Here is a 26,498-nt window from a genome sequence, read left to right on the forward strand (position 1 = left end):
AAAGCAGGTGGCGGTAAATGTCTTTCATTCGATTCGTTCAAACGACTGATTCATTCAGGAATTCATAAATGGCTCACCTAATGAATGGGGTTTAGGATTGATTCAGAAACTAAACACCAGTGTGTTGCTCGAAGACTCTCAACAGTTCTGCCATGGCTTTAATGTAATATAATCTTTGCAAAAACACATAATGTTGCAGATACAGCCCAATATCAACTTCTTGTTTACTGAACCTATATCAGTTATACAGTGGTATTGTGGCTGCTGGGTGTCACATAACAAGCATGAGAGGTTATACAGTGGTATTTTGGCTGCTGGGTGTTAAATAAAAATGATGAGAGTGTTTTTACATTTTTATATTATTTGTATATTGTATTTATTATTTTTTAACATTCATTTTAGTTGAAATTGTTATAGATTACTTCTAGACATTGCAGTGATACATGATAGTGAAAATGACTGAATTAATAATACTTAAAGTAGGTTAAGATGAATTTTAAAATTGTGCCCCCTAAAAGCACAAGTTGCCCACTTTCTAAAAGCTCTAGCAGAATCTGTTTGCTGATAAATGTTGGTAAAATTAATAGTCTACATACATGCTATGTAAGTGTCCAAATAATAAAAAAATACATGCCAACCCTTGAAACTTTATATGATACTAAACAGTCTATTCTACACCTACAAATTAAGCTGAATGATAATTACTTAATTATATGTGACCCTGGAGCACAAAAGCAGTCTTAAGTCGCTGGGGTATATTTGTAGCAATAGCCAAAAAAAAAAAAAAAAAAAAAAAAAAAAAAAACATTGTATGGGTCAAAAGTATAGATTTTTCTTTTATGCCAAAATTCATTAGGATATTAAGTAAATATCATGTTCCACGAAGATATTTTGTAAATTTCCTATCGTAAATTTATCAAAACTTAATTTTTGATTAATATGCATTGCTAAGAACTTAATTTGGACAAATTCAAAGGCGATTTTCTCAATATTTTGATTTTTTTGCACCCTCATATTCCTGATTTTCAAATAGTTGTATCTCAGCTAAATATTGTCCGATCCTAATAAACCATAAATCAATAGAAAGCTTATTTATTCAGCTTTCTGATGGTGTATAAATCTGAATTTTGAAAAATTGTCACCTGAGTCTGGTTTCATGGACCAGGGTCACATATGTTGTTTCTCATTTGGGTGTTCTGTGTAGACATTGGAATAGTATTAAAGATATTCGCCCAGTCTGGATGTGGTCACTTATTATTTTACTCATTTTTGATTCAGTGTTCTTGGAGGAATGATGGAGTTGACTTTGTTCAGATCACTTGTGATAAGGGTCCCATCTTCTGGTGTTGTTTTTCTGTTTGTGTTTTGCAGTGGAAGGAGAGAGTAGCGGTCAGAAACACAGGACAAACAACAGAGGCAGCAGAAGAGAGTTTCACCACAAACTGTCCTCCCTAATAGCTGACTTTCAGTTGGCAAAAACTCAATAAAACAATTGTGATTTGTGAAAATTACGTAATCTTATACGGTGTGCTATTGTAAAGACTGTAAATGGTCATAGATTCGTTTCTGTCTGTTATATTCAGTATGGCATCTAACCTAACTAAGGTTTATATAATGTAGCCTATTACTTTCCTGTGGATAATTTACATGCTGCTAAACTACACTGACGTTTGTTAGGTATTACTCTGTTGTCCAAGTTGCACTCAGATGAGGAATTTTCTGTTGTAGTTATTTCTGTTGGTCCAGAAATCAAAGTATGAACATAACGTAGATAATGGAGTTTCTTTCTGATAGCTGATGGATTCTGATTTGACTTTCATATATATATATATATATATATATATATATATATATATATATATATATATATATATATATATATATATATATATATTATAATGTATTTACATCCGACATCTTTTCATAATAACCTAACAATTTATGTTAAAATTAATTCATAACAGTTACACATAGGCTGGCTGACACAGTGAATCTTCAGTTTACATTTTTTTTTTTCATTCAAAAATACCAAATTGATTACATTCCTAAATCTATAACATTCAGATAGCTACAAGATATAGATACTATATTATTATTAATAATATAATTTTGTATGAAGCGCCCCCCGCGAGCGCCTCTGTTACGATCGCGCGCACCACGTCACAATCACCTACCGAACTCGCGTGAGTCCTCCCACCGCCCACGCGTGACATCTGAAAGAAAGAAAAATTAAATAAATAAATCGAAAGAAAAATATTTAAATAAATACATGAGCAAGGTGCAGTTCCGCCAGGAGCCGTGAGTGTGTGTGCGCGCGTGATTGTGTGTGTGGCGTCTGTCTGAAACATGAACCGCTTGCGTTAGACATCAGGAGGGCGATTCAAAACGGGGGAAATATCACATCAACACCACCATCCTCCTCATCTTCATCATCCTTCTCTTCCGCGCTTAAAACCAGCCAAATTAAATTAGGGTGGTGAAATTATTTGTGCGAGCTGCCTATGAAGAGGAGGAAGGTGTGACACACACACTACAGAGTGTGTGTTGTGCTTTGCATTAGTGTTAATGCTCTCATTTACTACTCTCTTAATTACGAGCTATGGAAAACTGGAGCGTACCTGTCGTGATCTGAGAGAAGCATCGTGTTATTCTTATGGATTAACATATGATCTGAACTCAACCCAGGTCAAGTGAGTATCATGCTTAGTATGGTGCACTAGATGTCTGTATATTGTGTGTGATGATTTCTGTTGCATGCAATTTTTTGTTATTGGGTTTAAATAAACTCTCTATGTAGCATGTTTCCAGTGGTTAATGGTTTAGCTCTGGTAAACTAGGGCGAGCATTTCTTTCACTACATTCAACAAGTATTGTTTTGTGCTGCTTTAATGCTGGTGTGTTCATGGTGACATGCATTGATTCTTACACCAGCGGTCATGTGGAATAACACCAGCAGCATTCATGCACGATGTCAGGTGTGTGAAATGTCAGGCAGAACACACTACATGCATGTCCACATGTTCTGCATGGTCTGTTTGAGCGTCTATCCACACAGGGCCATGTTTATGCGGATGCGAAGATGGAATATGATGGCTCAGGATAATTTTCACCTATTGGCCCTAGTGTAAGGCAGTCACCATGGATAACTAGTGCCATCTCTTTCCTGCAGGGATGAGTAATCAGGGAGAGACGGAGACAGAGAAACAGACAGCAGAGCGGTGCTTGTGTGAACTCGTGAAATAAAAGCATGGAACAAGGCTGAAATGGGAGGCTTCAGGTTTTATTTATATACGCCATAAATAATTAAAGAGCCGTCCATGGATGTTGAACTCGGTGAGCAGTGATCTGGTGTGATTGCTGTAGACATCCAAACGCTGTTTGATAATTGAAAGATCTGACACATGCTTTGTTGATTTAAATTCAAAATCCATCCTTATTCCTCAAAGTTAGTTAGACAAAATCAGCCCTTGCTCTTGAATAAAATCCCACATTGAGCTAATAGGAACACGTGTTAGATATATTAGAATGTCAGTAAGTTTTAGTAATTTTTTTCTACTTTAGGTTGATGTGCTTGTTTTATGATAGGCTACAGTTTCAGATGTTAGAATAACATTTGACAGAATTAAAATAGGTTAATCGTGACTGATGTGGCTTAAGTATTTCAATATTATTCCCTATTTTCTCCCACTTTTATCTGTTCTTTTGTAATAAACAGCCAAAAGGACACAAAATACTTAGGCTTTTAAGTTTTAGTCTGTTTGGATTATCCTAAGTGAGACTGAATTATGAAGAAAAGTTTTTTTTTTCAACTCACTAAGGATGCATTTTTTGTCAAACACACAGTAAAATTGTGAAATATTATAACAATTTAAAATGCCTGTTTTCTATTGTAATAGATTGTAAAATGTAATTTATTTCTTTGATCAAAGTTGAATTTTCAGCATCATTACTCCAGTCTTCAGTGTCACATGATCCTTTAGAAATCATTCTAATATGCTGATTTGCTGCTCAAGAAATATTTATTTATCATGAAAACAGTTGTGCTGCTTCATATTTTTTGGAAAACTTAAAACGTTTTTTTCAAGATTTTTTTTAAATAATAAAATGTTCAATAGAACATTTATTTGAAAAAGAAATACTTTGTAACATTATAAATGACTTTAATGTCTTTTTTGATTAGTTCAAATGCATCCTTGCTAATTCTTTTTTTTTTTATCTTACTGACCATTTGTTTTTTTGTTTTTGTTTTTAGAACAATTCAGTGCTTCTCTCTTTTCTTCTTCTGGTTTCATATCCTTTTATTAAGACAAAACACTTTTCCTGTTTCCCCTCTGTCCTTTTTGCGGTAGTTACATTTTTTATGTTTTTTTTTTTTTTTTTTTTTTTTTATGAAGATATATGTAATTTATTTATACTTATTTGCTCAATATTTCTAATTGGTACTTGATTTTATGATTGACTTGTAGACAGTGTGAAGTTTGTCTAGATGGCAGTCAAATACATGTGGTAAAGCTAAAGTGTCAATTTTTTTAAATGTGGCTTAAGTATTTCAATATTATTCCCTATTTTCTCCCACTTTTATCTGTTCTTTTTTAAATAAACAGCCAAAAGGACACAAAATACTTAGGATTTTAAGTTTTAGTCTGTTTGGATTATTTTAAGTGAGATTGAATTATGAAGATAACATTTTATTTTTTTTTACTCACTAAGGATGCATTTTTTTTCAAACACACAGTAAAATTGTGAAATATTATTACAATTTAAAATGCCTGTTTTCTATTGTAATAGATTGTAAAATGTAATTTATTTCTTTGATCAAAGCTGAATTTTCAGCATCATTACTCCAGTCTTCAGTGTCACATGATCCTTCAGAAATCATTCTAATATGCTGATTTGCTGCTCAAGAAACATTTATTATGTTTAACATTTATTTATCATGAAAACAGTTGTGATGCTTCATATTTTTTGGAAAACGTAATTAAATTTTTTCAAGAATATTTGAATAATAAAATATTCAATAGAACATTTAATTGAAAAAGAAATACTTTGTAACATTATAAATGACTTTACTGTCATTTTTGATCAATTCAAATGCATCCTTGCTAATTCTTTTTTATTTTTTTAATCTTACTGACCACTTTTTTTTTTAAAGAACATATTCTTTAAAAAAAGGAAGCATATTCAGTGCTTCTCTCTTTTCTTCTTCTGGGTTTCATATCCTTTTACTTAGCACAAAACTCTTTTCCTGTTTTCATTTCCACTCTATCTTTTTGCTGTAGTTACATTTTTAAGGTTTTTTTTTATGTTTTTTTTTTTTTTTTTTTTTTTTTTTTTTTTCTGAAGCAACATATCAGAACTATATGTGACCCTGGAGCACAAAACCAGTCTTAAGTTTCTGGGGTGTATTTGTAGCAATAGCCAAAAAAACATTGTATGGGTCAAAATGATTGATTTTTCTCTTATGGCAAAAATCATGAGGATATTAAGTAAAGATCATGTTCCATGAAGATATTTTGTAAATTTCCTACCATAAATATATCAAAAACTTAATTTTGATCAGTAATATATGCATGCTAAGAATTCATTTGGACAAATATAAAGGTGATTTTCTCAGTATTTAGATTTTTTTGCACCCTCAGATTCCAGATTTTCAGATAGTTGTATCTCGGACAAATATTGTCCAATCCTAATAAACCATACATCAATGGAAAGCTTATTTATTCAGCATTCGGGTGATGTATAAATCTCAATTTTGAAAAATTGACACTTAAAACTGGTTTTGTGGTCCAGGGTCACATATACTTGTTAGCTCAATATTTCTAATTGGTACTTGATTTTAAGGCTGATTGACTTGTAGACAGTGTGAAGTTTGTCTAGATGGCAGTCAAATACATGTGGTAAAGCTGTGTGGTAAAGTGTCAATTTTTTTAAATGTGGCTTAAGTATTTTCAATATTATTCCCTATTTTCTCCCACTTTTATCTGTTCTTTTGTAAATAAACAGCCAAAAGGACATAAAATACTTAAGATTTTAAGTTTTAGTCTGTTTGGATTATCTTAAGTGAGACTGAATTATGAAGATAACATTTTTTTTTACTCACTAAGGATGCATTTTTTTGTCAAACACACAGTAAAATTGTGAAATATTATTACAATTTAAAATGCCTGTTTTCTATTGTAATAGATTGTAAAATGTAATTTATTTCTTTGATCAAAGTTGAATTTTCAGCATCATTACTCCAGTCTTCAGTGTCACATGATCCTTTAGAAATCATTCTTATATGCTGATTTGCTGCTCAAGAAACATTTATTATGTTTAACATTTATTTATCATGAAAACAGTTGTGCTGCTTCATATTTTTTGGAAAACTTAAAACGTTTTTTTCAAGATTTTTTTTAGAAAAATAAAATGTTCAATAGAACATTTATTTGAAAAAGAAATACTTTGTAACATTATAAATGACTTTAATGTCTTTTTTGATTAGTTCAAATGCATCCTTGCTAATTCTTTTTATTTTTTAAATCTTACTGACCACATTTGTTTTTTTGTTTTTTGTTTTTAGAACAATTCAGTGCTTCTCTCTTTTCTTCTTCTGGTTTCATATCCTTTTATTAAGACAAAACACTTTTCCTGTTTCCCCTCTGTCCTTTTTGTTTTTTGCGGCGGTAGTAGTTACATTTTTTATGTTTTTTTTTTTTTTTTTTCTGAAGCAACATATCAGAACTTTATACTTATTTGCTCAATATTTCTAATTGGTACTTGATTTTAAGGCTGATTGACTTGTAGACAGTGTGAAGTTTGTCTAGATGGCAGTCAAATACATGTGGTAAAGCTAAAGTGTCAATTTTTTTAAATGTGGCTTAAGTATTTCAATATTATTCCCTATTTTCTCCCACTTTTATCTGTTCTTTTGTAACATAAACAGCCAAAAGGACACAAAATACTTAGGATTTTAAGTTTTAGTCTGTTTGGATTATTTTAAGTGAGATTGAATTATGAAGATAAACATTTTATTTTTTTTTACTCACTAAGGATGCATTTTTTGTCAAACACACAGTAAAATTGTGAAATATTATTACAATTTAAAATGCCTGTTTTCTATTGTAATAGATTATAAAATGTAATTTATTCCTGTGATTTAAAGCTGTATTTTCAGCATCATTACTCCAGTCTTCAGTGTCACATGATCCTTCAGAAATCATTCTAATATGCTGATTTGCTGCTCAAGAAACTTTTATTATGTTTAACATTTATTATCATGAAAAAACAGTTGTGATGCTTCATATTTTTTGGAAAACGTAATTAATTTTTTTTCAAGAATATTTTGAATAATAAAATATTCAATAGAACATTTAATTGAAAAAGAAATACTTTGTAACATTATAAATGACTTTACTGTCATTTTTGATCAATTCAAATGCATCCTTGCTAATTCTTTTTTATTTTTTTAATCTTACTGACCACTTTTTTTTTTAAAGAACATATTCTTTAAAAAAAGAAGCATATTCAGTGCTTCTCTCTTTTCTTCTTCTGGTTTCATATCCTTTTATTAGCACAAAACTCTTTTCCTGTTTCATTTCCACTCTATCTTTTTGCTGTAGTTACATTTTTAATGTTTTTTTTTTTTTTTTTTTTCTGAAGCAACATATCAGAACTATATGTGACCCTGGAGCACAAAACCAGTCTTAAGTTTCTGGGGTGTATTTGTAGCAATAGCCAAAAAAACATTGTATGGGTCAAAATGATTGATTTTTTCTCTTATGGCAAAAATCATGAGGATATTAAGTAAAGATCATGTTCCATGAAGATATTTTGTAAATTTCCTACCATAAATATATCAAAACTTAATTTTGATTAGTAATATGCATTGCTAAGAATTCATTTGGACAAATATAAAGGTGATTTTCTCAGTATTTAGATTTTTTTGCACCCTCAGATTCCAGATTTTCAGATAGTTGTATCTCGGACAAATACTTGTCCCAATCCTAATAAACCATACATCAATGGAAAGCTTATTTATTCAGCATTCGGGTGATGTATAAATCTCAATTTTGAAAAATTGACACTTAAAACTGGTTTTGTGGTCCAGGGTCACATATACTTATTAGCTCAATATTTCTAATTGGTACTTGATTTTAAGGCTGATTGACTTGTAGACAGTGTGAAGTTTATCTAGATGGCAGTCAAATACATGTGGTAAAGCTGTGTGGTAAAGTGTCAATTTTTTTAAATGTGGCTTAAGTATTTCAATATTATTCCCTATTTTCTCCCACTTTTATCTGTTCTTTTGTAAATAAACAGCCAAAAGGACATAAAATACTTAAGATTTTAAGTTTTAGTCTGTTTGGATTATTTTAAGTGAGATTGAATTATGAAGATAACATTTTATTTTTTTTTACTCACTAAGGATGCATTTTTTTTTCAAACACACAGTAAAATTGTGAAATATTATTACAATTTAAAATGCCTGTTTTCTATTGTAATAGATTGTAAAATGTAATTTATTTCTTTGATCAAAGTTGAATTTTCAGCATCATTACTCCAGTCTTCAGTGTCACATGATCCTTTAGAAATCATTCTTATATGCTGATTTGCTGCTCAAGAAACATTTATTATGTTTAACATTTATTTATCATGAAAACAGTTGTGCTGCTTCATATTTTTTGGAAAACTTAAAACGTTTTTTTCAAGATTTTTTTTAAATAATAAAATGTTCAATAGAACATTTATTTGAAAAAGAAATACTTTGTAACATTATAAATGACTTTAATGTCTTTTTTGATTAGTTCAAATGCATCCTTGCTAATTCTTTTTTTTTTTATCTTACTGACCATTTGTTTTTTTGTTTTTGTTTTTTTAATGATTAAGTTTTTTTTTTGTTTTTTTATTATTTTTTCATATCCTTTTATTAAGACAAAAAACACTTTTCCTGTTTCCCCTCTGTCCCTTTTGCGGTAGTTACATGTTTTTTTTTTTTTTTTCTGAAGCAACATATCAGAACTTTATACTTATTAGCTCAATATTTCTAATTGGTACTTGATTTTAAGGCTGGTTGACTTGTAGACAGTGTGATGTTTATCTAGATGGCAGTCAAATACATGTGGTAAAGCTGAAGTGTCAATTTTTTTAAATTAAGAATAAATAAGCTTTCCATTGGTATATGGTTTATTAGGATCGGAAATTATTTGGCCGAGATACAGCTATCTGAAACTCTGGAATCTGAGGGTGCAAAAAAATCTAAATACTGAGAAAATCCCCTTTGAAGTTGTCCAAATGAATTCTTAATGCATCTTACTAATCAAAAATAAAGTTTTGATATATTAACAGTAGGAAATTTACAAAATATCTTCATGGAACATGATCTTAATATCCTAATGATTTTTGGCATAAAAGAAAAATTGAAAATTTTGACCCATACAATGTTTTTTTTTTTGGCTATTGCTACAAATATAACCCAGAAACTTAAGACTGGTTTTGTGCTCCAGGGTCACATATATTTAGTAATGCTGAAATGAAGAAGTAAGTTGCATATTTTTTGCTTCTGATTGTTATTATGTTGTCATTATTTTGCTTCTGAATTCTATGACCTTATGTTATTGGTAAACGGAAACCTTTTAAAAGTTGACTGTTGGATTCAGAACACATCCTGATCCAACGAAACCCAACAGCTATCAGGGTGCCTTTTAGCTAGGTTTTTTTATTTTATATAGAAGCATTTAATCCACACTGAAACTTTGTTGGATGTTCTTTAACTCGTTGTAGCATGCTTCCAGTAGGCTAGTTAAAGAGCCATGTCCCGTGCTCAGTTAAACAGCTGTAGTTTCAATATTTCAGTCAGGACAGTTCTTGTGAAGGTGTGAAGGGTCTTTTGACTATCACATGATAATGTCACTGTGCTCGTCTCTGTGTTATTAATTTATAATTGCTGTTAAACTCGTGAAAGAGCGGAGCTCTCAGACGCAGAGGTGAGGAGGGGTTAAGCTCGCTGTCAGATGATACACTTCCCTCATTTAGGAACTTTGACCTCTCACTCAATTCATATTTCTTGTAATGCCTTACATTTCTCAGTCTTACTGAGGCTTAGATTTCTGTTACACAGCGCTTGTTTTCCACTGATCGACAGAGGTATGAAACTTTAAATACTATGGTTGGAGTTGCAGCAACGTTTGCTAATTATTTTTTCTCTAAAAAGGGATACATTTTTAATTTAAAACGTTTTAAATTTAAATTAGTAGCAAAAATTTGAACACTTAAATTATTATTTTTTATATATATATAATATATATAGATATATATATATATATATATATGTTACATATTATTATTTCCTCTCCCAATCACATAAAATATTTATTTAAAATTTCTTTTTTTATTATTATTTTACATTTTAATTTTAGTTACTTTGTGATTTTTTTTTGTTTGTTTAAGGATTATTATTCCTCTTTCAACCACATAAAATATTTAAATTAACTTTTTATGATTACCAAAGCATATTTACATTTACATTACATTTAAATTTTTGCTACTTTGTGTTTATTTAGTATTATTATTTCTCTATTATCCACAAAATATTTAAATTCACTCATTTTTTGCTACTTTGTGTTGATTTGGGATCATTATTTCTTTTTCAACCACACAATATATTTAAATGAACTTTCTATGATTACCAAAGCATATTAGATATTTTTGCCTTTTATAAATGATTTTATATTAAATTGTTTGCTATTTTTTGTGGGGTTTTTTTTATTTAATTTTTTTTAGGATTACTATTCTTCGCTTAACCACACAAAATGTACATTTTTTTATGTTTACTATAATTCGATTTTTCTCTTTTTTGATTATTTTAAAATGTAATCAATTTGATAATTCAAAGTTTATATCTTACTAATAATTATTGCATTTCAGAATAGAATTGTCTTTGTTTCCTAAGAATTAAATATGTAATTCTGTTGCTTCTTGAATTTTTCATTATTATTCCATTTCATATATTTTACTGCATTCTTTTTTTATTTTCAATTTGACCCTTTCCTGACCACACGTTTTTATTTTCTTAGTTCTATATTTCAAAACCATTATTTCCAGTCCAGTATCTGTAATACCTCACACACAGGTTAATGTGCAGCGCACGTTTCCAAAAAGAGGAAGGCTCTGTGCTGGCAGCCAATGGCGCAGTAGCGCGCTCTTTTGTTTAGAGTATAATGGGCTGCTATTTGTGCTCACAGGTAGCTCAGAATGAATGTTTGCCCTTAAGGAAGGAAATGCTTTTCTACACAGCTGCTGAAGCAGACAATATGGAGTCCACTTTACACCGAAGTCTGTAGTGCTGAATGAAAATGTGAGACGCACACACACAATCACAGTCTGAGATGTGTTCACAGCTGCAGAAATAGACACAGCACCAGTGCATCACATGACGCTTCTGTCTATCCGAGAGGATTTTTATGATTTGAATGCATTTCTTTTCAAGTTTTATTGCTGAAGTATTTTGGTATCAATAAATACCCCATGCATGCAAGAGATAAGACCTCTAGCTGAAGAGAAAAAGATCCTTTTATTGCTCTCCCTCTCTCTCTGTCTGCCCATTCATGCTATATTTCTTTCTGCATCAGTGGATCTGATGTTTTGACCTTTGAAGGAGGGAGAGAGTGACAGGAAGATGTGGGACGGCGTGTGTTTTTGATGAATGTCTCGATAGAATGGTTGAAATTGTTGGCGCACATATCAGATGTGTTTGGAGAGGGACAGTGTGTGTGTCTGTGTGTGTCACTGCAAAGGGGAGGCGACTGCAGCACTCTGCATCGCTGGACTTCCCCTCATGGCCTGACGGGGCTGCACTGCACCAGACAGAGACATGAGAGCGCTGCCAGACTTTTAGAGATGGGGAAGAGTTCAGGAACTGTGGTGGTGGTATACATATTATGCAAACTTGTATTCGCATTCGCTTTATCTCTTTTTCTATTCTTTGTCTCTTTTTTTCTGCTTTTCTTTGTCCTTCATGTATTGGTTTGACAAAGGAAAACATTTTAAACCAATCTAAACTGGTCTCGCAGCCTGGTCTGGCTCATCTTTTGGATGGTTTTATCAAGGTTTTGGACACATTTAGCGGGTCAGGCTTGGGAAACCAACTGAAACCAGCTGCTTTAAAGGGATAGTCTGCTCAAAAATAAATGTACTTTAATAATTTACTCATCCTTATGTCATTTCAAACCTGTATGACTCTGGAATTCTGTGGAATTTTAATATGTTGGTAATCAAACAGTTTCAGTTCCAATTGTTTCCCATTGTATGGACAAAAACAATGGAAGTCAATGGAAACTGAAACTGTTTGGTTACCAACACTCTAAAAAAGCCTATAACAACATGTATTTTCATTTTTGGGTGTACTATCCATTTAGGCTGTTTATGTTTCAGCATTTTGCTACCTTTCCTGAATTCTGCCTTTTCTGTGATATCTTTTTAGGCTTATTTTAATTTCTCAGGTTCAAATTTTTTTTTTATGTTTTAAATTAAATAATTCTAACTTTACATTTTGATTGGATGACCTGTGTGCTAATTAACTGTATTACTTAAAAAATAAAAACTTTAACCGTAATATATATATTATATATATAAATATATATATATATATATATATATATATATATATATATTATATATATATATATATTATATATATATCAGAATTCCTCATTTCACAAGTTGAAGTACTAAAATAACTAAAACATAATAAAACCTATATATCCATTATTATAAAATGAAACCAATATAATGAAACCATACAAACGTATTAAACATAATAATAAAATAATAATAATAATAAAAAAACATAAAATGACTGAAACTTTAATTAAAATTAATTAAAATTAATCAGAGGCCTTCAGATAAGTTTTTGGTTCACTGCACGCACTTGCTAACTGAATTCAGCTCTCACATGAATTCTCTCATAATAAACAACAAAGTGCAGATGTACTTATGATGTAAGAGATTCGTTCATAAAACTGTGTATATCAGCGTTACTGATAATATGAGGAGTTTTTTGAGAGAGCTTAAACTCGCGCTAGACTTAAGTCAGTCGTAATGTTCTTTGACAATGTAAGTTCTTTGCTCGCATTCTCTGTATAATTTATCTGCTGTTTGAAAAACTGAAAGGTAGAGGTAATAAAAAAAGTAATTCATTATCTAATCCATGAACATCTTCCTTAATAGCATCATCAAGCTTTGCCTTTGTTGTTGTTTTGAAAATGCGACCTCTAGTGGTGAAAACTTTCATATTGTAAGTGATGTTATTTCACTTAGTATTTTATTTAAAAAAAAAAAAAAGTACAGTTCACTGCACAGTATTCAACTTCAATCTGCATCTGACACGCCCCCTCTCTGTCATTGGTCAGAAACGGATAGCTCCGCCCCAAACTCGCTCCATTGGCTGCCGCTGAGTCAGTGTTGCTGTGTGGGGCTGGCTGTCATGCTCTAATAAACAGACAGAAAGCAGTGCAAAATTCACAAGTTTTTTTTTTTTTTTTTTTTTTTTTTTAACTTATCAATGATTCCCTAATAGTTATCTTTACATATTAGGCTCAAGATAAAGACGTTTTAACATGAACATCACCTGTGAGGCTTCAGGTTTGAAGCTAAGGTCAATTATTTCTCAAGATAAAATCACTGTAACGCATGACGTCTGGCTTGATATCATCTTCACATCTCCTGCTTTATCCATTTCATTTGCTTGTGTTCCTCTTTTCCAGCCCCCTTCCCATCTCTCGCTCTCTTTCATGAACAGGCTTTCCATTTTTTTTGGCCAAGTACAGAAACGTAAGTCACTCACTCTCTCTAGTCTTTTAAATTCTCTCTCTCTCTCTCTCTCTCTCTCTCTCTCTCTCTCTCATCCCCTCCCCCTCTCTCTTCTGCTGGTCTCTTCTGATCTGTTCTGCTCTCCCTCCCCCTCTTGCTGCAGTGTTACTGCTAATGTATATTATCGTCACTGCAGTCCTCCACTGCTCACCCCTCTCGTTCTCTCCTTCTTTTACCCTCTCTTTCTCTCTCCCTCTTCTTCAGCTTCCATTTCCTGTTCAGTGCTAACAGCATTTTTACTTCTCAGTGTGTTGTCTTGTTTTGCGCAGGTTTTGTGTGACATAGGTTCACACACACACACACACACACACACGTGGGGTAATTATACCTCGTCTCCCTCACCCTGTGTGTCAGGATTTCTCACGCTGCTCACATGCTCTCTAAACCCTGTTTTTTCTTGCCTATCTGCTCTTTTTCTGGTCGTTTTTCTCACCTATTCTTTGTGACCCCTTTCCCCTTGCAGAAAATAGAAATAAATAAATGCTGTAAAACATCACTGCTGCTGAGCTCAGTTCTGGTGCCTGCTTTACAAACACACACACACAGCACAGTAGAATATTAACCCTCTCAGTTCTTCTGCACTTCTTTTTTTTTTTTTTTTCCTTTTGCATTTTTTATTTAGTCATGCACATTTATATTTTCTTATTTAAAAAAAATTCCTAATATTATTCACTAAAACCGCCAAATCACAATGAAAAAAATGGTGTAGAAACTTTCACTTTAAATTACACAAAGAATTGCAAAGAATTGTCAAGTGACACATTGAATTAAATATTGCATTTTAAAGTAGAAAGACCAAAAATCTTTGTTGTATTTACAACTTAGAAAAAAATTACAGTGCATAATTGTTTCTAAAAAGACAGATTCAGATGAAAATCAGATTTTTTTATTCATATTTTGAAAATACTTTACTGCACCTGATCCGTGTTTTCTCTACCCTTAAATCATTCAAAGTAATCTTTTCTATTTGTTTGTTAAGTTTCAGTAACCCTTTCTCCTCTAAGCGCTGCAGTGCTGCTGATGATAACAACTCAATTCAAACTTCTGAGTCTGCATTTATTTTTTCTTCAACAAAAGCACTTTTTTACTTCCTTTTATTCTCAAATATCTTTCCCCAGAATTTTTATGTCAGATTTTTACCCTTTTCCTCCATCTGCACATTCACTTATCTCACTTTTTAACTGTTTCCTTTTATAATCCCTCTTCTGGGATCATTTAAGTATCACATTATTTCATTAACATGCTCTCTGAGTCTCATATATACACACTATTTTTATAGTGCATTACATGCATTAATCTAAAAGCTCTGTGGCTATGCAACAACACCAGTTTTATTCTGTTTTATGCTTCCTAGTACAAGTACAATATTTTAATTTCAGACTATTTTTGGATACCATGCAGTTTTAAAGTGTGTAAACTTTATAACTAGTTAGATAAGAAATTATTTTTTCAAAGTTGTAAATAAAATAAATATTACTGGAATGAAAACTTTTTCTACTTTCAGATTTCAAGTATAATGTGTGACTTGCCATTTGTTTGTAATTTTGAAATATACTAGCATTTTCTGAGTAAAAATTGTTTCTACACATTTTTTTCAGCGTAGTGTGCATAACTTCTAATTCTAGTTCTAATAAACTTACCAAAACAGTATATTCTAAACTAATATAACCAGCACCACTAGACTAAAAATAGTTTTCCTTTGCAGTCTTTGCATACAGTTTCTTCAAGAAGTGAATAAAGTCTTACCTTCAATATTTCCTTCTTCTTTCTTTACTTTTTTCTAACCTCCACTGTCTAAACGCAGATCTGAAAGAGCTGACTTACTTTCTTCAAGCTGCCTAAAAAAGAATTAGAATAGACAGAAAGGAAAGTGACAGAAAAGGGAGGAAATGAGTTTCTAGCTGGCAAAAAGTGTTCAAACAGGCAAAATGGATAAAAAGAGTGATGGAAGAGGAATAATGTTCTTGTGAAATGAAATGAAGAGTGAATCAGCTGAAAGGAGGTGATGTACAGTAGTAGAAAAAGAGAAAAGTGATGCTGGGCTCCAGAGTCATTCTCAGTGAATTGTGCTTCCTTAATGCGGAATTGGAGAGCAAGGGATGGTGGTGGGGGCTGGTGGAGAAGAGGAGGAGAAAAGGTAAGGTGTGGGGGGGGGGGGGTTAAACAGAGATGGGATAGGATCAGAAAGACAGCAAAATGGAACAAAGTGGCCTAATACTTTAAAAGCAACTATATCAGAAGCATTTCAACCAGGGCTCTTCACTATAATAAAAGACAGAGGAGAGGGAGAGAAGAAATGCACAAAGTCAGGTTTTTACTGCAGCAAAACTGCACTGTTCTCTCCAAACCTCTCTCGCCCTCTCTCTCTTTCCCTCCTCCTCCTCCTGCTCGGTGACGCTGGGCTACAGTGCTGTACTGCTGTGTGTGCATAATAACCTTTCTATCTCTCTCTGTCTCTCTTTCTCTCGCTCCTGTTTCCCTCATGCAATGAAGCTGCAGTGAAGCTCTTGACTTACTAGCTGCTTCATTTTAAGATAGAGAGACAGAGGGAAAGAGAGACAGATAGAATTTTAATCAGTTGCAATAGTCTCTCGTCCTCAGTTGCATCTTGCAGTGGCATTGCTTCGGTCCATTGCAATAATCCAAAGGACATTTGAAAGCAATATGCCTGACTGAGAGATTGACAGATAGTATCTGTATTCAATATGCATGGGCTATTTATGCTGTTAAATTTAATTTTATATTAAATGCATCTTAATTTTCATGCATTGACTTTCAAAACGTTAAAATGACCAGTTAAAGGGCTTTTTTGTGATCTTTGATGTGTTGATTCTTTGATTGCCAGTTATATAATGCTCACTTGCATTCTATTCTATTCTATGGTCTAGTGGCTCTACTTATTGTTTTCTCTTATATTAATTGCTTTTGCTTGCATTATTGCCATTAGATAAGAGCATTGTCTAGACGATTAAATGTAGATCTCATTGTTGATAACTTGTGTTAAGGGACTATTGATCTTGTGATCCTATTGTTTATTGTATCCTCTGTGTTCAAAATGATTTCAAACCCCTTCTTAATGCACAAACGGTTCCATAACAGTGATCTGTGATATGCTTTGATCATTTTAGAGATGAGTTGACACAAAATTCTCTTGGGAAGTCCTGCAGTGTGAGATGCCACCTCTAAAACTATTTTAAACACACTTATTTTTGAGTATTATGCTGCTTGTATATCCTTATATTAATTCAGGGACTGCATGAAATAGTATATTGATGGGAAAAGGTGATTAAATAGAGGATAGTTACTGTACATGACCTTCACTTTTAAAAATGAAGCTTCTTTACTGTTTATTTAACTTCATCCAAGATTCTTTATAGTGAAAGAAGGCTCTTTAGATGGTTAAAATGTTCTTCACATTATTTTAAGGACTGTTCACTGAAAGGTTCTTTAGGGCGACCTTAAATGGTCCTTCTCTAACATCACTGCAAAAACCTCTTTTATGAAGATTTATCTTTAAGATTGTATGACATACATCCATTGAAATTCTTCATGCTGATGTCATAAAGGTCCGCGCACACGTCATGCGTCAATCACCAGCACGCATGAAGCAACTTTCGCCAAAAACACACAAGGTCACATGGCAGCCTTTATGTCACTGCAGTATTTTTGGCATATCAATAGCGGGACCCCCGTATCATGTGCAAGATCCCCTCCATTTTTACCTTTACTAAACATCTCCCCTCTTTCTCTCCCCCCTCCCTCCTGTCCCCCCGCAGACAGCTCCTCTCTCCTCCCCTCTCCGTTTTTTCTCCTCCTCTCCCTCCCCAATGCTCAGTTCGGTGTGTGTCTCCTCATTCAAAGGGCGCAAGGGTGGGAACAAGTCGTCCAACAAAGCATGTTACAGCGCCGACATGACTTGCCCGTCGGAAAGCGAGAAAATCGTCATCAACTGCGGCGGCGTGAGGCACAAGACGTACCGGAGCACCCTGAAGACGCTGCCCGGGACGCGTCTGTCGTGGCTCACTGAGCCGGACGCCTTCAGCAACTTCGACTACGACCCGAAGTCCGACGAGTTCTTCTTCGACCGGCACCCGTCCGTCTTCTCGTTCATCCTCAACTACTACCGGACGGGCAAGTTGCACTGCCCCAACGACGTGTGCGGTCCGCTGTTCGAGGAGGAGCTCGCCTTCTGGGGCATCGACGAGACCGACGTGGAGGCGTGCTGCTGGATGAACTACCGGCAGCACCGGGACGCGGAGGAGGCGCTGGACAGCTTCGAGACGCCCGAGCCGGAGGTGCCGGACGACGACCCGGCGCTCGCGGGGGACGGAGACCTGAAGCGGCTCTGCCTGCAGGAGGATGCCAGGAAAGTGGGCTGGTGGCGAGTGTGGCGACCGCGGATCTGGGCGCTCTTCGAGGATCCCTATTCGTCCAAATACGCGCGGGTGAGTGTTCAGCACCTCTTTACGCGCGGACAGCTCCTCGATCTAGCGCTCTGGTAACTTAGTTTAACCGGTGACGGTGGGCTGAAATGTTGTTGAAACCCTAATATGAGAGCCCTATTCTTCAAAGCACTGTATGCATGAACTAGTTTGGCTGGTAACAGAAAGGTTTTAGGTTCAAACCCCAGATGCCCTTGAGTTTGAGCGTCCTGATTTAGAAAATCTAGGCACTTTTTCGAATGGACAAATCCATATTATTAGTATACTTATGATAACGCACTGAACTAACAGGCTAACAGGGAACGTTCTCATCAAGGTTCGCTCAAGTTACGAACGTTCTTTCGAAGTTTACTTTGGCAAAAAAAAATAAAAAAAATCATATAGCTACATCACTCAAGGAACGTTTTTTTTTTCTATAAGAAGTATTTGGATGTTCATCTAATGTTTTTTTTTAACGTTACTACTTACGACTGGTTTCAAAACATACGAAGAATATTCAAAAGTAACATTCCTGTATTGTTTGCAAAATGCTAAAATGGAACGTTAATGTTCGCATAAAAGGGGAAAACATTAAAATATCACAATTTAAACATTCTGAAACATGGTTTCATAACTTAATGTGAAAGTTATCAAAACAGAACCTACTTTTGTTATCTAGGTTTCGGTTAACATAAGGTGAAGTAGCCTCATAGTAAAATATTTGATCTGAAAGGTTTTTGGTTTAAATCCCAGATTGTGCCCTTGATTTGTGCCGCACATATTTAAAAAAACATAGACACTTTTTCCAAATTGACAAATCCATAGTATATACTTGTTTTAATGATATAGATAATGAATAATGATCAAATGTAACATTCCCTTAAGAAACACTTAAGAAATAAACACTTAAGAAATAACTTTTTAAAAAACATTAAAAAGGACAATTTTATATTTAATAGCAATGTTATACATAAATAACGTCTTGTTTGGAAAGGTTGAAACTGAAAGATTATAGGTGCAAACGCCGCAATCATTGCTCAAATATCATTTTGTCTTTGAATAAGACATCCTCAGGTAATTAGTGTACTGTAAGTAATTTTGGATGATGGCATCAACTAATTAGCAAATCTGAGCACTCTTATTCCTTCACAAGTGGTGCTGAAAACTAGCTGATTGTATTTAAAGCACAGCTCCTTGGTTTGTTCCTCAGTTAACTCAATTTGCTGCTAGTTAGTGGGATGCACAATAAAAGTTAGTTGGTTGAAACTTAAGAAGGGTTGTTCTATTGTGCCTTTAAGATTGTTTTTATGCTCTGTTCTTCAGAATATGCATTGGTAAGTGTGAGTAACTTCATAGTTTAATCTACTGTATACAGCCTAGAGGTTAATATCTGGGTTGGTAATGAAAGTTTGCAGGGTCAAATACCATGAGCGTTCAACCATCATTGTGCCCTTGAGCAAAGATGTGTCATTTAATAGATGTACAGTAAGTGGCTTTGGATAAAAGCATCAGATGAATGACTAATGAGTAAGTAACTGTGTTTGGGAGTAGATGAAGATCTGTGCTAATAATTGAAAAGTTGTGAGATTGTGAGCTGTCCTCGATCAAGACATTTAACCTGAGGTTGCTGGAGTAATTAGTGCAGTAATGTGTGTTTGCAGTTCATCCTTCATTCTCAGACTGTTGCAGCGAGTGGATAAAGTTGCATGATTGCAGTAGTTGACCCAGTTCAAGCTGGTTAAATGAGCTTTGAAGGATGCAGTTATCAGCCTGTCAAAATGAAATCAGCACTGCCAGTGGATATTCCCCCAGAATCACACATTGCACCACCATCAAACAAACATCAGCCTCATATTTATGCGCGTAATTGCATGTTATCATGCGCCATTACGCACGAGCCCCCTCTTAGATCCATCTGCACGCTCTTTGTTTCAGCTGTTTTAAAGTGTTGCACCTTACAGTAGCAGCCACAAAACTGTTACTGCATTTATAACCCATAAACCTGCTGCTCTTATGAATATTTAATGCTTCTGATGCCCGACACAGCAAACACAGACGCTTGTTTCTTAATCGCATCCTTGGTAATTTTCATTTAAATGCGGGCTTGTGGTTTTTTATTTTTAGCTAATAACGAATGCTTATGTTCAGTCTGATGCGATTATAAGCGCTGATACGGGAGCTGCTGCAGAGACAGGGTGCATTTGATTGATACTGCACAAATATGATAGACTATCACTCATATTTTTGCCCCGAGACATGGTCAAATATTTGAAAACAGATGCCTTAGTGTGTTCATACACTGTGTGGATGTATCAGATCCTGCTGAGGAAGTGACTTGAGGTTGTGTTATCTACGTTAACTCACATACAAGTTGGTTTATCAGCATATTTGCTGATTATTGCATGCTGTACTCTTGTATTGCACATATTTTAGATGAAATTGAGATGCATTTAACACCTTATGTCATAGAGGAGCTCTCATCTTCCTATCTGAAACCAGATATAATGACGTTACTATGAGAATTTTAAGAAAGAGCTTTAAAGCAATGTCTGCGTATACATATACATAGATGAGACACATGCACAATGGCTGTCTGCAGTGTGTTTGTGCACTTGTAGGTGGATCTAGACATGGCTTATACCTGGGGAATGCATCTCTATTGTGCAAATGTCACTGGCAGGTCAATATTTGCCACAGTTCGTTCACTGTTTTGTCAGTCAGGGTTTACTGTACAGTTGTTGCTGTGTGCATGCAAGCATTAACATGCATGTTGAATATTTACATATAGTAAACACAATCAATCAGTGGTCAAACAGTGAGGGTTTCTTAATGTCCAGTGCTGAGAGAGCAGGGTGACTGATGGAGATATACTATATGGAATGCAGCTGAATTATAAGATGCTCAATTTAAATTACTTATATTGGGCTTTATTCATAAGAATAAGGACAATACATTTCTGAGTAATTTTTTTTTCAATAAATGAATACTTTTGTTCATCAAGGATGCATTAAATTGATCAAAAATGACAGTAAAGACATTTCTGATGTTACAAAAACTTATTTTGCAAATAACTGCTTTTTAATGTTCTATTAATCAAAGAATCCTGATAATCATTAATTACAGTTTCCACATAAAAAATATGAAGGAGCACAACTGTTTTCAACATTGGTAATTATAAGAAAAATTTCTTAAGCAGCAAATCAGCATATTAGAATGATTTCTGAAGGAGACACTGAAAACTGGAGTAATGATGCTGAAAATTCAGCTTTGATCACAAGAATAAATTACATTTTACAATATATTCAAGTAGAAAACACTTATTTTAAATTGTACTAATATTTCACATTATTACTATTTAGTGTATTTTTGATCAAATAAATGCAGCCTTGGTGAGCAGAAAAAACTTTTTTCAGCAACTTTAAAAAATTCTTTTTTGTGATATATAATGTAAGAATGTTTGTTGTCACTGTGTTTTTGTGTGAAAATTTATGTTACAGTTTGTGTTTTTTGACTATTTTACAAAATAAATTTTTTAATTTATATATTCACTTTTTTTTTTATTGACACAAAAATTTTACTCTTAATGGCCATGTTTTCAAAAACAATGATAATTAATTTAGAATATTTTTTTATTTATTTCTTATTCATTAATTTTTTTCCATTGAATTGAATGCAACAATTCACTCAATATTTACTCAAAATTCAGAAAACAATATAAGCGCTAAAATATCTGCCAAATTGTTTCAGTTTAGTGACAGTAAATAAGATACTGAGTTTAAATAAACACTATTTTACTCTTTTTCATCCTTATTCATAAAAACAAGAACACATTTCTTAGTAAATCAAAATCACTGCTAAATCCATTCTGGCTTAAGTTATTCTGTTTTAATTAAATTAAATGCACCAATTTACATAATGATTTTGCCTGTGATTTACACAGAACTTTATTCTGCTTGTGTTTCACGAGTTACGCTTATTTGACTGTATTTATGCAAAATTCTCAACAACAAAAAATATGTAAACATAAACATAATGCTCCGCCAAGTCCAAACCCGGTTTCTCAGAAAGCATTTTAGCAGTGTTACTGTGCTGTGTTTCTCTCCGGTCATGCATGAGCACATGACAGTGCTCCGTAACCTACAGTAACACTTCACTGATCTCAAATCTAGCAGGACTAGACAAGACAAAGAGGCACGCTTGTAAAAAACGATGGACAGAGGAAGGCAGAGGTGAATGGAAGGATATTACTGGCGTGATTTAAAGCCACTCGCTATAGATTCATGGCGCGGGTGAAGTGTGAAACATTTATGAGCTGAGCGATAATCTGCATGTTTTTCACACCTACAGCAGTCCAACACACATAAAGCTTGAACACACACACACACTCGTGCGCAACACTGCCGCAATACTGCTCTCCAGCAGCCTGAGCTGTGCACTAGAGCAGGAGATGAGTGAGAGAGGGTCAGATGTAAGAAATAGAAGGGAAAAAAAGTGAGCTGGAGGAAGCAGAGCTGTGAGGGATTGAAGGAGATGCACGTTTGAGAGGGGGAGTGGTTGGAAATGAGAGGATGGGGGTAGAGGAATGCTTTATGGATTAATTTTAACATCAATTATAACTAAATGCACCGGATGCCTTCCTCCCCCACTTCTGTGGATTATTGTTTGATCGTTTATCGATCATTTGGGTCTTTGTCGCTCTGAAGGCATCTGATCTGTACACACACACACACACACACACACACACACACACGTACAGCTGACTGCATTGTAAAACTGTTCAGTGACACGTGACTCTTCTGAAGGTTATTGAGAAAGAATCCTTTAATGTATGCATCATAAAATGATCATACAGAGATCAATACTAATTTCCTAAACATTTTCATTGATGCTTAAGCGTAATTTCAATCATTTTCTCTTTATATATATACAGTGTTGAGAAGGTTACTTTGGAAATGTAATAGGTTACAATTTACCCTATTTAAAATGTAGTAACAATTTCAATTACTTTATTAATGTAACTGACTACACTGGATTACTTTTCTACATTTCTAATGATTTTTTTCTGTTAATCATTTTCAATCATTTAAAGCAGGCAGGTTTAACCTTACAGTAGTACTCAACACTGATTACTGTCAGACTTTCAAAATCCTTCATCCCTTGAATTAAGATTATAATAATTGAATTTTAAAGCACAGAAGCAAAGAAATCAGACTTAATTTGAATTAATTTTAGATGTTTCTGTGGTTATTTAAAGTTTTAAAATGATATAATGAATATTATTAATATTAATACAAGAAGTATTTAGATGTAACCGCTTTGTAATAATTAACATTTTCATTAGTAACATTTGTTCTCAGATTAGTTACATTTATTTTTTGTAACTAAATTACGTAATGCTGTTAAATTAAGTTATTTTGTTTACATGAATGTATTTATTTAATGATATGTTTTGTTTGTTTTATGATCTGTTTTTTGTAGATGTCTGACGAGGTTTTTTTATTTTATTTTTGTTATTCTTTTTTAAAAGGATTTTGTTTTATTGATAGCTACGGAAGCCCATTCTATCACAGGATAAGAAATAAAAAAAAGTTTAAAAAGGTTAATTGTGACTTTTTATCTCACAGTTCAGACTTTGTTTCTTGCCATTTCGAGGAAAAAGTCAGAATTGTGAAATAGAAACAAAATTGCAAATCAGAATTTTTCTGTCTCACAATTGACACGTTTTTCTCAGAATTGTGAGTTTATATCTTGCAACTCTGAGATTATATCTCTTTTTTTCTCAGAATTGTGGGGGAAAAAAGTCAGAGTTGTGAGAAATAAACTCAGAATTTGAGGAAAACATCAGAATTGTGAGTTAAAAAGTTGAAATTACCTTTTTATTTTTGCATTAAATGGTGGAAATGGGCTTCCATAGAAAGCACAGTGCATAAGTTATATACAATTGTCACAAAACGTTTTTTTGGAAACTTAAAGGGATAGTTTTAAAAAAAACGCAATTGTCTATTTACTCACCCTCATTTTATTGCAAACCTATGACTTTCTCTGTTAATTCCATTGAAATGATTGCAACAGATTACTTTGGATTGGTTACACACATTGATCCCAAAAAGTTTTTAGACACTTAAAGCAATAGTTCACATCATTTATTCACCATTATGTCAATTCAAACCTGCATTGACTTCCTTTCTTATGCAGAGCAAATCATATTTTGAAAATTGTCAGTGGAATCCAATGTTATTTGACTTTCTTGGTATGTGTGAATGCCACTGCATTAGATAAAGCACCAGTGGATGAAGGAAATTGGCTTTAGTAAAGAGAAAAGCTTGTGCAGCAGATGCCATTTGCTCTGTTATTTTATTATCTAATGCACTGACATTCAGACGTTTTAAGTGTGGCTTAAATGTCCAAATACTTTTTTGTTTCAGCTGTAATTTACAGAGGGAGTACTGGTTGTTTCTAAGAGTGACATGCACACAGCACCGTGAATACAGATCTCAGACAGCGTGTGTGAAATTTTTTTACAAACAAATCACGTGATAATTGTGGCTTGATTTCAAGTGACATATTGCCTGGGAAGAAGCAGAGATTTGCAAAGTCTTACTGAGCACCTGCTTGTAATCTGTCTTCCATATATAGGAGACATTTCTGGCACACTTACAAACACGCTGTTTAATGATCTAACATATTATAGATATATAGATTATGCATAGATTTATTCTATAAAGTGTTTATTTGGATTTTGAATAGGCTTTTATTTGTGTTTTCAGGTTTCCATGTGCTTTTTATGGTCTTTTGTCATTTTGTCAGTTTTGGCTTTTTTTAACACACACTGGACATACAGTAAGGATACTTATGCACAGCATGTGTAATGGTTTCTGCTTGTTTTTTGATCATTTATTCATAAAATTGATTTTAAATTTTTTTGTTATTTTGCTTTTGATATTAAGTTTTAGTTATTACTTTTTATTTAAATTTGAGTTGAATTTGATTTGGCTTGAAATACAAGAACACAAAATAATATATATATATATTATAGTATATATTGATAAATAAAGTTTCAATTGGCTTTTATTTGTATTTTCAGTTTTTATTTCAATTTTAGTTGAATGTTGTAGTAATTAAAAATTTGTTTTAAAAAAGTTGTTTCCATTTTAATGTTAGTTTTAATAATTTTATTATTTCCACTTCAACTTTTTTCAGGTATTTTAATTTTAGTTTAAGTGTAAGTTTTAGTTTATGTGCTTTTGTTGTTTTTAAATAAAGCTTTTTATTTATTTATTTTTTAGTACCTCAACCTCAACTTATTTCAGTTTTATTTCAAGGCTTTAATTTTCTTCATTTCAGTGTTTTACGGTTTATTGTAAAAGAAAAAAAAGGACAAGACAATAATAAGAATTCTCATGTGATTTCATCAGAACTGCATTATGACATCATTAGATGATGTTTTCTTTCTGATTATGACATCAGAATCAACTGTCAATCCGTTAGTATTCTGATGTAGCATTGTAGCGAAATACTAATTTGATAAGATTTGTGTATATTGTGATGTAAATAGACAGCATGAACTTATTTAAAAGAAATATATCTTGTTTTGACTTGCTGCTGCCTAACTTGCATTATACTGTCCTTTTTATTCTGGTTACACCCCTGCATAATGTCTGCAGCTGCATATATGTTTGACTGTGTATTCAGCTCAGACATGAAGGTCACGTCTAACAGTAATCTAGAGTAGTCTCACATATATAACTAGTGTTTGGCATGGAGTCTGCTTCCATCAACAGTTCGCCGGCCACACGGTCTCTGAACACCTCCTCCTGCCGGTCGAATCGACGGGGTGCATGAGTCCCATGCATAGCAGTCCTGTTAAACAAACTGTTTTGGGCAGCTTTTCATGACATTGGCACTTTAGTCCGGGACACTGTGTTTTGCCTAGAGAATGAAGGTCCCTTCATCTGAGCTCTGCTGACACAAACACACAAACACTGCCTCCTGCATACTCAGTATGCACATACTGTACTTACGTAAGGATACTTATTCAAAACAGGAATAATGGATTCTGCTGATAATAAATCTGATAATTTCAGAAAATAAAGTCTAAAATGCTTTGAAATTTCCTATAAAACCTTTTTTTTTGAGAGAGAGAGAGAGAGAGAGAGAGAGAGTTTGAGGGCTTTTGTTAGTATTTTTAGTTTTCATTTTAATTTTAATTGTAGTATTTTTTAATAGTGT

At 33.4% G+C, this 26,498-nt stretch overlaps 1 protein-coding gene and 1 long non-coding RNA gene across 10 annotated transcripts in view; one reads left to right on the forward strand and one right to left on the reverse strand.

The window, feature by feature from the left end:
• Positions 1 to 1,016: 1,016 nt before the first annotated feature.
• Positions 1,017 to 16,162, reverse strand: LOC122142183. Its single transcript, XR_006158422.1, has 3 exons — positions 15,595 to 16,162; positions 2,175 to 2,213; positions 1,017 to 1,354 (listed from the first exon to the last, which is right to left on the reverse strand). It is a non-coding gene; the product is annotated as an uncharacterized LOC122142183 (long non-coding RNA).
• The window catches only part of kcnc3b (potassium voltage-gated channel, Shaw-related subfamily, member 3b), a 61,607-nt gene continuing 37,357 nt past the window's right edge, over positions 2,249 to 26,498 (forward strand). For 3 of the 9 annotated variants that reach the window (XM_042751785.1, XM_042751787.1, XM_042751786.1), the window contains exons 1-2: positions 2,251 to 2,690; positions 17,625 to 18,293. In XM_042751785.1, coding sequence (XP_042607719.1) covers positions 17,676 to 18,293 — 618 coding nt within the window. In that variant the 5' untranslated portion in view covers positions 2,251 to 2,690; positions 17,625 to 17,675. Of the gene's footprint in view, positions 2,691 to 10,007; positions 10,126 to 11,311; positions 11,336 to 17,624; positions 18,294 to 26,498 lie in introns of those variants that run through there. The other 6 variants (XM_042751783.1, XM_042751780.1, XM_042751784.1 and 3 more) reach the window with 5 other exon arrangements.

Source organism: Cyprinus carpio, chromosome B24, assembly GCF_018340385.1.
Source record: "Cyprinus carpio isolate SPL01 chromosome B24, ASM1834038v1, whole genome shotgun sequence".
Taxonomy (NCBI): Eukaryota; Metazoa; Chordata; class Actinopteri; order Cypriniformes; family Cyprinidae; genus Cyprinus; species Cyprinus carpio.